This window comes from Anolis sagrei, chromosome 2 (assembly GCF_037176765.1).
Source record: "Anolis sagrei isolate rAnoSag1 chromosome 2, rAnoSag1.mat, whole genome shotgun sequence".
NCBI lineage: Eukaryota > Metazoa > Chordata > Lepidosauria > Squamata > Dactyloidae > Anolis > Anolis sagrei.
Window position 1 is genome coordinate 211,857,367 of NC_090022.1, and position 12,728 is coordinate 211,870,094.

A 12,728-nucleotide genomic window follows, 5' to 3' on the forward strand; every position below is an offset into this window, starting at 1 on the left:
TCCAACCATGTGACTTGTCCCCCCCACCCCAATGTAATTTAGTATAATTTCATGAAACTGGACCAAGAAGAGGAATCCTATCAACTCCTCATGTGGATTTTATTTCTGCTGATCAGTTATTTCTTTCCAGCCAGTGCCACAGCTCTAGTCACCAGCAACTCCATCATAAGGATGCTCCTCCTCTACATGCCATTTCACCAGATTCCATGAAGCCATTACAACACAGGAGCCTGTGTCAGGAGGGAATTGTCCTATGATACTTCCATCTCTTTTGGGAGCAGGGCTTCAACAGGAAGCCCAGTTATGTTGTGTGATGGGCAGCGTGCCCATCTGTTACTGGGCTATCCCTTTAATGTCCTAGGATGCTAAAAAGGATAAGTGTGATGAGGTTCTTATCATCTTCATTGTGAGCATTCTCTTGTTGGTCTGTCCTGATAGCAGAAACACCAGAAAGAGATTTGGATTTAGGCAGCAAGTGGGGAGAATAATGGGGGTTTAAACCAGATAAAACTGTGCAATTTCAGGAGGAAAAAAAGAATATTCATTCATATTACTATCCTGAACCACCAAGTTTGAGAAAATGGGGAATATCTATGAGATTTTTCAGTTCTTGGGATTCTTGCAGTATACTAAATGTTTGTGTTTTTCAAGGTTGCTGCGGAGACCACTTTCTACTCCCCCCCCCCCCCTTTCCTTCTTTCGGTTTTGCTCTTTGCACTTGCTCAGTAAGTGATTTTGGCAGCAGCTGTTCACCTTGACTGTTGTAAGTAAACATGCACAACTGCAGTAGGGTCACCCACAACAGAACCCCATTCATCCCAAATCAAACTTTACTGCATTGTTTACTGCAGAAATACTGTGCTAACTCCAAACTAAAGGTCAGTTTTTCTTGAGCTCTCCTTCATCACCTTCCCAATGGCAACGCTGCAAAAAAACAAAAAAAAAACAAAAACAAAAAAAACCACTCACAAGGTTCCAGTTAGATAGAAAAAAAAAGGGGGGGGGATTTTTGGTATCCGTGGGAGATACTTTTCTATGTATCTAAGATATGCCTTTAACTATAATAATAAAAAAAAACCTTGGGATTCATTTTAATAATTTATACCGTACAGGATATTCTTCCCCTTGAGTGATACCCATCAGCTCCTATTGTTCTATGCCGACTTTCCCTCCAAAATCCTTTCTTCACTTTAAAGATGGCCAATAAATCCCTGGGTGCACAACAGCCTTCCTTTGAATGTGAACACAGAAATTTAGCATTTGTGTTTGAAAAGCCTGAGCACATAAATAGCTCCTGCCCACACATATATACATCAAGACTATTCACTGCAATCCTTTCCGTACCCCACTGTTATTCATAAGAGCAATACAAGTTTGTCATATTTAAATCCCATTCCAACCCATTTCTATTAATCAATGAGCTAGAGGAAGATAAGATGAATCCCAGATGTCATTTGATGGTGATAGCGAGATCAAGTTACTCGGGACAAGAAAGGTTCAAGCTTTTAAAATGTTGCTCAAAAGGTTAAATATTAAGATCTTATCAAGGTTTTATAATAGAAAAGGGCCTTTAATGGGGCCTTTAAAGGCATTTATAATATACACATACTTGTATATTTCAAGTTCCAAGAGAGATTAATTTTATATCAGCTCTGGAAAGAATAGGGAGGAAGGAGCTATTTTAATGCAGTGTCTCACATAACAGCTTGAGCAAAGCCAATGATCTTTTAATTCTATTTTAGGCCTTCTTGGTAAATAGATATACAATTCTAAGATAGATGGGAGCCCCCGGTGATGCAGTGGGTTAAACTGCTGAGTTGCTAAACTTGTTGACTGAAAGGTCACAGGTTTGAATCTGGGGAGTGGTATGAGCTTCCGCCGTCAGTCCCAGCTTCTGCCAACCTAGCAGTTCAAAAACATGCAAATGTGAGTAGATCAATAGGTATTGCTCTGGCGAGAACGTAGCGGTGTTCCATGTAGTCATGCTGGCCACATGACCTTGGGGGTGTCTATGGACAACGCCAGCTCTTTGGCTTAGAAATGGAGATGAGCACCAACCGCCACAGTTGGACACGACTGGACTTAATGTCAGGGGAAAACTTTTACCATTACCTAAGATAGATACAGGATTGGTTTTAGACCAATAGTGACTCCAGAAATCATTATTCTCTGGGCAGGAAAAACAAAATAGTAAGATAGAAACATTTGGCATCCTCCTTGATTCCTTGCAAACTCTCCATATTCTAGAAAGGGCATGGCCAAACTTCGGCCCTCCAGGTATTTTGGACTTCAACTCCAGGTGTTTTGGGCCTCAACCTCCGGTTGGCTGTTAGGAATTGTGAGAGTTGAAGTCCAAAACACCAGAAGGGTCAAAGTTTTGACCATGCCTGTTCTAGAAACAATTAACCCACCAAAAAGTTCATGAAAAAATGCTCAAGAATCTACTTTTCTTTGAAACATGGGATTTTGCAGAAAGACAAACCTAGAACTTGCAAGATTTTATTCTTTGGAGTACAGCAATGCTATCTGAGAGATATTGGGAGCTGGAATCTGAAGAATAACTTTTCCAACTAACTTCAATTTGAAGAGGAATACACATTATGCTCCAGTTTTCTCTTGTGTTGGAGAGAATAGTTTGCTCATCATATCTTTGTCTCTGTTGTAATGTGTAAAGACGGAATGATTTACAAGATGAGGACACTACCTGTTCACACAGCTTTGCTGGATATAGTAATAACTGTATAGGGCCTTACTCTCATTTTAAAATTACCTGGAGTGTGAAGGACAGGTGGAGAGGTTTTGGCTCCAGGATGTAATAGAGTTCACTAGCCTAGACCATCTGGTTTGTCTTATGAAAATTAATTCTTTAAAACTGCATTACGGGCGGTGCTGAACCTGGGAAAGGAGTTGTACCAGATGGCCTCTGACTTTCAGACCTTACTAAAACAAAATAAAAAGGTATAATCTTAGTATTTGAAAGCACAGAATCTCAGGGCATGTGATGGTTGAATGGTTATGATCACAGATGAACACATGTACACGTTATTTCTAGGAGGAGGGAACTGGTGACTTCTTGTCCCTAAAAATAGAACACATTTGGCAGCTAAAGGTGAATCTCCAGGAAAGCAAGGGCTAAAAGAACAGCTTTTAAAATCCGTCTTTTATGGGTCTACAATATGGCAGAGAAATCAGCTTTAGAAACTCCATCCAGCCAAGAAATGTGTGAGTCACTTTTTAAGATTTTGTTTACTTTTCATACCAAAGGGTATATAATAACATAGCAAGTTATAAAAATGTGTCTTTTTCTTTTACTACATTTCAAGGTCATTTTCCAAGAAACAACAAAGGGTGTTTTTTCTCCAAAGTTCCAGAATGGTTTCAGACATACTTGGTTGGGTTTCCCCCCCTTGAGTTTCTACCACAATTCAGAACACAAATAGAATTTTTCTTGCAGCCAAAACAAAAATTTCCTGGCTGGATCCTGCAGCCACTTAAAGAATAAGACTTGGCTGGCAGCGGTGGTGGAGCAGTAAAATATGGATGTGCAGGAGCTCATCATGACAATTTGTATTATAACCCTGCCCCAAAAAGTGGCAGAAATTATATGTATAGTATCTAAGATTAAGCTGCATTAAACTCAGTGGTTGTTTATCTCTACATATATATGTGCATCCTGTAAAACTGAGCTTTAGCAACAGATCCTGAGCTTAGCGTAATACCACTACATTGTTCCCTCACTTATTGTGGGGGTTACGTTCCAGGACCACCCGCAATAAGTGAAAAACCGCAAAATAGGGACACCCCGTCCCCTTCCCTCCTCACCCTCTTTACCTTCATCTTCCTCCTCCTCCTCTTCACCGCCTGGGCCTCTTGCTGTCGCTTGGGCCCTGCAATTGAGGAGGCGACAGAGGTGTCGCGGGGGCCCTCACCCTCTTTACCTTCCTCCTCCTGGTCACTGCTGGGGCCTCTTGCTGCCAAGTGGCTGCAAAAAGCCTCGGTGGCAACCAAGAGGAGGAAGAGGGAGGTAAAGAGGGCAAGGGGGGAGGAAGAGCCACCCCTTCTCCCTCTTTACCTCCCTCCTCCTCGTCGCCACTGGGGCCTCTTGCTGCCAAGTGGCAGCAAGAAGTCCCAGCAGCAACCAAGAGGACGAAGAGGAAGGTAAAGAGGGCAAGGGGGGGGGAGGAAGAGCCACCCCTCGCCTTCTTTACCTTCCTCCTCCTCGTCACCGCCACCTGGGCCTCTTGCCGCTGCTTGGGCCTGCAACTGAGGAGGCAGCTGAGGTGTCTCGATGCCCAAGCAGTGGCAAGAGGCCCCGGCAGCAACCATGAGGAAGAAGAGTAAGGTAAAGAGGGCAAGGAGGAAGGAAGAGCTGCCCCCCTCACCCACATTACCTTCCTCCTTCTGCTTGCTGCTGGGGGGCAGCAAGAAGCCTCGGCAGCAACCAAGAGAAGGAAGAGGGAGGTAAAGAGGATGAGGGGTGAGGAAGAGCTGCCCCCTTGCCCTCTTTACCTTCTTCCTCCTGGTCTCTGCCAGGGCGTACAGTGTTCACTCAATACATATATATATATACCCGCAAAACAGCGAGTCTGCAGTAAGTGAACTGCGAAGTAGCAAGGGAACACTGTACTTAGCTTCTAATTTGAAGTGCAGGCACTCTAGCAAATGAGGGCCCTTCCACAGAGCCATATAACCCAGAATATCAAGGCAGAAAAATCCCACAATATCTGCTTTGAACTGGGTTATCTGAGTCCACACTGCCACTGTTCAAAGCAGAAAGTGTGGGATTTTATTTAGCTGTGTGGAAGGGGCCTGAGTCTTTTGGTGTAAAATTGAAAGAATCATGGTCTTTGATTATTTTCCTTATTCTTCTCTTTTCAAAACAATAACAGTTCTTCTTGAAAGCCTTGATAGAGACTTAGGACCCTTCCAGATAGGCCCTTTATCCCAGGATCTGATCCCAGGTTTTTTGTTTATCCCAGATTATCTGGCAGTGCAAACTCACATAATCCAGTTTAAAGCAGAAAACCTGAGATCAGATCCTGGAATATAGGGCCACTTTGGAAGGGCCCTTATTCATTGAATTTAACAAGTCTCGTGACATTCTAGCAGATGATCTTACTGCTCTTGATCTGAATAAAGCTCTCAGAGCTGAATGTTTTTAAATTGTCTTTTCATTGGAGTGTATTAATAGGATCATTTCCTCAATTGTGGTTTATTATTTATAACAAACTGTGCTTTCATTTGCTCCTTATCTCTAATCTGATTGCAGCCTGTCTTGAGTGCCAGTTTTGGGAGAAAAGATGGAATTAAATCAACTAAAAATACAGTGGGCCCTTGGTATCTACTGGCTATGATATGTATAGTAAGATAGGAGCCAGGCCAGTACAAAAAAAAGTAACAACACTAATTCATTGCTCGTACCTATTATGCACATCTAGCTCTGTGTGTGGTTTTACTTATATTGGAATTTCTTAGTAGCCCCAGCTATGTTTTACATGCTCCTCAGTCTATGCTGCAGAATCAGTAGTAGCAGAGAACTCTCAAGCAGAACACAGTGGCCCCTTGTCTAATTAATAGTTTATAGTTAGACATATATTCTGGGAATTATGTAATATATTCTGGCATTACATCATAAGAATGACTCAACTCCTTCAAGAATTTTCTACATATTTCAATGCAGTGCCAAAAAGTGTGGAGTATAAACTTTGGGCTCAACTTTGGGAGGGGGAGCCTGCCTCTTCCCAAAATTGGGAATAAATTTGAAGAAGCACTACCAATTCAGTCTGCTCCAGTGGTTCTCAGTCTTCGTTCTGCCACATGTTTTGGACTTCAGCTCCCATAATTTCGAACATTGGTGAAATTAGCTTGGACTTCTGGGAACTGAGGTCCAAAGTATCTGGAGAAAATAAGGTTGAGGATCACTACTTGAGGATTTATAATTGACGGCGTAATTTTTTTTACACATCTGCCAAGTAAATCTAACCAAGCAAAAGGTGGTAAAGCCTTCAAGGCAGCTTGGGCCCTGCAATCGTTCCTTAAAACTGCCCAAAGTTCAGAGCTATAGTACAGAAATAGTATATAAAGAACTAGCTCAACATTTGATGCCACCAAGTCAAGAAGAAAGTTTGGGATCTGAGATGACACTGGGGCTTATTTCGTCAGACCCCATACTCCCCACCCAAACTTCCTACAAAATTGCCAAGTTAAGCTTTTTTAGGTGATTAGCTAGGAGACAGAAACTGTTAGGTGATTCATTATTCTGTGTTCCTGGTATTAATACTCCAGCTCCCATTACCTAGCTGTTGGGACTTTTCTTTTTTTGTCTTGGGCAAGACTATTTGGTATTGAACCAGCTACTGGTGCTCTAATCCCCTGAAATTTATACCTGTTCATTTTCTGTGTATTCAAAAAGCATTTTTGGGATCTAGTCTCACCTAAGAGTGGTTTCAGGCTGTATTCTCACACATTTGTATTGAATCAGGCTCCCTACCTTCCCTTCCAGAGGTTTCTTGTGTTATAGTGCTGCTAATCTTTGTCTTGCACTGACATGGCAATGATTAATTGGGGCACCTTCCACACAGAACTGAATGAACAAGAAAAATAGCTCGTTGTGTAAGTGTGTTTCTCTTTTCTGATTATAATTTTGCACCAAGACATAGAGGGGAACACTGCCTCCCTTTTCAACATCACAGACATCCCGGGATTATTTGATCTCAGCACAGATAATCGCTGTCAGTAAAAGTCACAGTGAAGGGCAAGCACAACGAACTTGCCTCTTTGTCCTCTTGTTGCCTGAGGCAGTTAAACATCATGGAGGAGGGTAAACTACTGGTAATGGTGTAAAGAGCAGAAGAGTAGCCAAGAGGCTCTCATGGTGTTACTGTTAGGAAGAATAAAATAGCTGCTTCATTCAACAGCTGTTGAAGGACAGTGTTGAGAGGTTGAAATATGGAGTTTGGCAGGCTTTTTTCTCTTTCCAAACTAACCTGCTTCTTTCAGATGCACCAAAAGATGATGATCTATCAACTATACTGAAGTGAAATTCAGCATCTAATCCAGTCAATGTTTGAACATGGAATATGGAAGAGAGCATCTTGTGCCTTCACCATAGCTTCCAAAGTATGTCTTCTTATTGGATCATCTGCTTGTTACCCATAGCAACTATCAAAATCAGTAGGTGGCAAAGTTAGCTGAATGCTTCCTACAGTTGTAGTTAATTGCCTTCAAGTTGACTTCAACGTATGGAGTCACTAAAAAATAGAAAGCCTTCCAGTCATCCTATCCTCAAATAGCCCTGCTCAAGTCTTAGTAGACTTGTGGCCATGGCTTCCTTGATTGAGTCCACCTACCAGTAACAATGCCTTCCTCTTTTCCCTTTGCTTTCTATCTGACTAAATATTATTGTCTTTCTAGAGAATTATGTCTTCTCATGATAGGGCCAAACTATGACAGCCTCAGTTTAGTCATCTTGGCTTTTAGGAATAATTTAAGCATGATCTGTTTTAAGAGCCATTTATTTGTTTTTTAGCAGTCCATGTAAAACTAGTCATCTTTGTCCATTGTCTAGCTTTCCCAATCATACACAAAAATTGCAAATACTATGACATGGACCATATAATTAGGAATTCTAATATTAACTCTTCTAGGCACCTCTTCCTTCCTTCTTGTCTATGTCACCTGCTTCTGTTTCACCTTCTTTGAAACAGAAGTAATTTTGGGGCATTCTATAAGAACAATTCTGACCCCAGGGAAAAAGATCCTGAGACCCACGTGTGGCCCACAAGTTGTACTTTGTCCACCCCTGATTTCAACTGATCCCAAGTGGGATTTCAGTCTAATTTGGAATCTGGAATGACTTATAATAGGTAACTCTAGTACTGTGAGGTATCTTGAGTCCCAATTCTGGGGAATGACAGAATTCAAACAAAGTATATTAATGATAACAACATTATCAACTATCCTTTCACTTCTCCTTCAGATCAGTGGTGAACTTTCCAAATGGAATCATGCACTCAGTGATTATAATAGCAGCATTTGGAGTGGGGAGTGGGAGGAAAGAAAGAAAGAAAGAAAGGTCTCCCTCCTCTGCTTTGCTTCCACTGCAACATTCTCCCCAGCAGCTAGGTAAGTGGGTAGACAGGATGGAGGTCCTCCCTAGTTCAGAATAACAATGCAAGTGGGAAAAATTGATAGGCGTGACAGCTTATTCATAATACAGTGAATCCTCTGCATTTGCTGAAGTTAGGTGCATAGGACTCCAACTAAAATGGAAAAACACAAATAAAAACTTATCCTACGATAATACCTCTCTAGGAAAATTATCTTGCGATAATACCTCTCTAGGAAACTTTGCCATAAGTTGATCATAGAGCTGCATTGGAGGTCAAGAGCACTACTTCTTAAACTTGGGTCCTAGCTCAATGTTAACTCAGTGTTGGGGTGCCAGAACTTTGGCAATGGTAAATGTTTTCTGAATGTCACAGTGGCTGTTTTTAGACAGATGCACAAATTTGTAGATCTGTCTAAAATGCTGTAGAAAATGCTTCAGCTGTACTTCATAAAAATTAAAAGACAATTTAAAAAGGGAGGCTCAATGTTTACGTAGGTCTGAGAGAATCCGACAACTGAAACCAAAGATTAGAGTTAGCCGGAATCAGTTTTTGGGATTTAAGAGTGCCTGCGAGGGGGATTTCCTCAGACAAAGCATCATTTAGTATCAAGGACAAACCTCCTGGGTTTTCCAGTTTCCAGTGGTCTGCTCTCTAAGGGAATTTCTGGCTTCAAGTGAGATTAGCAGGGAGCTAATCTGTTCATGGATTTCTATTGAGAGTTTTCTGTACATTACTGCTTTGGATTTTCTGCAAGCTTTCTGGACACTGCTGTTTGCTGGTTCATTTTGGCTTTTTTACCTTTCGACTTCAATCTATTTTATATTCATCATTCAATAAAAAGATTGTATTTTTCCTAGACCAAGGGGTGGTGTATTAATGACAAGAAGGCCCTGTTTCCTGGTAAGGAGTGCAACAGTTGCAAATGGAAAAGTTTAAGAAGCCCTGGCCTAGAGAGTCCTAGGGCCCTTCCACACAGTCCTATATCTCAGAATATCATGGCAGAAAATCTTACAATATCTTCTTCGAACTGGGTTATCTGCATCCACACTAAGATAATGTGGTATTTCCTTCCTTGATATTCTGGGATATAGGGGTGTGTGGAAGGGCCCCTAAATAGAACTTATTAATCAAATCTGTGAATAATCAAATCCACCAATGTCAAACCCACAAATGTGGAGGACTGACTGTACTGGTATTTTTGGTAACTGTGTGTCAATGGTAATACTATCAGCCATGGGATATTTTACTCCCACGGAGAGGTTGCCTTCTGTAACCTCAGATCACATGCTCATGCCCAGATTTACAAACCCTCTGTTTTCTTGGATTTGGGAGGGAGGGGGTTATGGAAAATAAAGCCTAACCTATGGCTGCAGGCTAGAAACCAGAGTAAAGGTGTCACACAGGGCAAGCTTAGGCAGCTGCTGCGTGGCTTACCCTTCTACAGTATCCCTTTGACTTTGTTTCTGGACAGAGATCTGTGAAGTTTTATTTTTAAGACAAATGTTTTCAGTGTCATAGCCAGAAGATTGAACCTATATCCTAAGAACAACATTTTGAAAAGGGAGAAAAAATAGTCTTTGTGCTGGAAAAGTTCATCAGTTCCTATAAAGATGGGCTTCAAGTTCAGTGTAATCCCAGTTTCCCAGCAGGGTGATCCAGCAATAACAAACCCATGCAAAAAAGCCCGGGCATCTTATAACACCCCACTTCCTTTCGGTGCTGGAAGTAGCAGAGAGCCGCAGGGCCAGCGTGCTGTGCCTGCTCTTGTGCAAACCAAAACAAAGCTGGGAGAGTAATTTGAAGCCCATCAGCTTTGGACAGTGTCTCTTTCTTTCCTCCCAGGTCATGTGCCACAGAGCTACAGCATATCTCTGAACAGACACAAATTAACCTCCTTCCTCCCTTCAATGTCCTGGTGCAGCATAAGTGCCTCGCAGCTGGAAGACAATCTACAAAGCAGCAGGCAGCTTTATATATCATATATTACTCTGGTTGGTGTCAATCACGACAACACATATTCAGACTAAAGGAAGACTTACAATGACAGATATACGTCCCAGTGAAATCCTGCAGACAATAAGGTGGCATCAAGTAACTTAAATGAGATGTAGAGCTCGGGAAAGTAACATTTTTGGTTGGGGGCTCTGAGGATCATCATCTAAAATGTAACTTTCCCAAACTCTTCATAGAATCACAGCCACCTTGCTGAATGACTGGGAAAATAAAAACTGGCTTACTTAGGTCACTTCTTTTGACAGAACAATTTTTTAAAATGTGTAAAAATGTTGGTGGAAATATGGGAAAGGAAACACAAGTAAGGAATCATCCCTTCTTCTGATTCTCTTTAAAATGAGATAAATCAATTCCCCCATAAGGATATGTGAGTACACCTCCTGTATGGCGAAAATAATGCTGTCCTGACATTGTCATTATTATGGTAAAAAATCACATATAAGAGTGATCTAGTTCAATGGGAATAGTAGGACCACTATTCTGCTTTGGTCACCTGGAATACTGTGGATAGTAAGGTTATTAACAATATGAGACACCAAGCCTAATGAGGTTATGCTTTGCTTAGAGAATATTGAGACATGATAGCTCTCTTTAAATCTATGAAAGGCTGTAATGTAGAAAATGGAGCCCCCAGTGCAGAGTGGGTTAAACTAGTAAGCTGTTGAACTTGCTGACTGAAAGGTCGACGGTTCAAATCTGGGGAGTGGGGTGAGCTCCTGTTGTTAGCCCCTGCTTCTGCCAACCTAGCAGTTTGAAAACATGCAAATGTGAGGTACTGCTCCAGTGGGAAGGTAACGGCGCTCCATGCAGTCATGTAGGCCACATGACCTTGGAGGTGTCTATGGACAGCACTGGCTCTTCGACCTGGAAATGGAGATGAGCACCACCCTTCAGAGTTGGACAGGACTAGACTCAATGTCAAGGGGAAACCTTTACCCTTACTTAATATAGAAAATGGGACAAGCTTGTTTTATGCTGCTTCATAGCAGAACATAAACCCATGGATTTAAATGGCAAGAAAATAGGTTTTGCTTTTACTTGCAGAACAGCTTGATAGAGGAATGAATTGCCTTGAAAGATGATGGACTCTCAATTGATGGACTCTTTAAACAAAGGCTGAATAGTCATCTTTCAAGAGTGCCTTAGTTGTCTATGCCTGCATGGCAGAGGGCTGGACTAGAAGGCCCTTGTGGTCTCTTCCAATTTTAAAACTCTATTGTTCTAGTTGGGCCTTCCATATCTTGGTGTTATTAATGTACTTTTTTCAACTTACGAAGCACTTTCTGTTGATTTTTTAAAATTTTATTTATTATCCTAAAACATAACCCACGTGTCTCAACCGACTGCAATAGTACTGAAATGTAATCAGTCTTCACCTACCACATTGCTGCATGTTCTGTATCTAATATTTCGTCCTTCACAGCTCCTGTATCCACAAAAAGAAAAGAAAAGCATGTTACATATTATTCCGAGTAATTCACTACATGCTCAAAGAATCAAAAAGCTCAAAACAAAGCATAATTTCCTCAATTTATGTTTTACTAGTTGCCCAAACCAGATACAAGACCATTCAAACAGTTGAAAGCCATTAGATATACTTCCTTTGTGATATATTTTACTTCCCAGTGTAATAAAATAGATGAAACAAGCCCCATAATTTGTCTGACAATGTCATCACCTCTCTGAAATTGACTCCGCTTGAAAATTGTTCACTCTCAAAGGTCTTCAAATATTGTATCACCTTTGCGCAATGATGATAGTACATGCTTTATGTGATTGTGGCACTTCAGGGACTCAAAATTTATCAGTGATTGAACAAGAGTACTGAAAGAACAAACACTCAGAAGTGTGTTAAATATCTAGGTATATTGACCTAAAGAAGTGTTATCTATAAGCCTACATTGTGATTAAAAAAAAAACCACATACCAATTCTCAAAGTTATCAAATTAGTTAAAAAGATAGACAGAAAGATAGATAAATAGATGTTGTTGAAGGCTTTCATGGCCAGAATCACTGAGTTGCTGTGGGTTTTCTGAGCTGTATGGCCATGTTCCAGAAGCATTATCTCCTGACATTTTGCCCACATCTATGGAAGGCATCCTCAGAGGTTGTGAGGTTTGTTGGAAACTAGGCAAGTGAGGTTTATATATCTGTGGAATGTCCAGGGTGGGAGAAAGAACTCTGGTGTAAGTGTAAATGTTGCAATTGGCCACCTTAATTAGTATTTAATGGCCCCGCAGCTTCAAAGCCTGACTGATTGCTGCCTGGGGGATCCTTTGTTGGGAGCTGGGCAAAAAACACATGGACAATTTAAACAGGAAGGAGAAAACCACGACAATGAAAAAAATCTGCCTTACCAGTATTTTAAAAACCCTCTAATATCAGGACTGTATATAAAGAGCAACACTAAAAAAAAACCCAAAAAAACAAAAACAAAAACAAACACTTAGCAAATTCCAGAGAATCAATCAGGGGCAGCTAACACCTCCCAGCAAAGGCTCCTCCAGGCAGCAACCAGCCAGGCTTTGAAGCTGCAAGGCCATTAAATGCTAATCAAGGTGTCCAATTGCAACATTCACACTTCCCTCAAACAGATAAGAGTT

General features: G+C 41.2%; 1 protein-coding gene across 2 annotated transcripts in view; it reads right to left on the reverse strand.

The window, feature by feature from the left end:
- The window catches only part of ADAMTSL1 (ADAMTS like 1), a 650,838-nt gene that overhangs the window by 241,371 nt on the left and 396,739 nt on the right, over positions 1-12,728 (reverse strand). For both annotated transcript variants that reach the window (XM_060762426.2, XM_060762428.2), the window contains one exon: positions 11,505-11,550. In XM_060762426.2, coding sequence (XP_060618409.2) covers positions 11,505-11,550 — 46 coding nt within the window. The remainder of the gene's footprint in view (positions 1-11,504; positions 11,551-12,728) is intronic.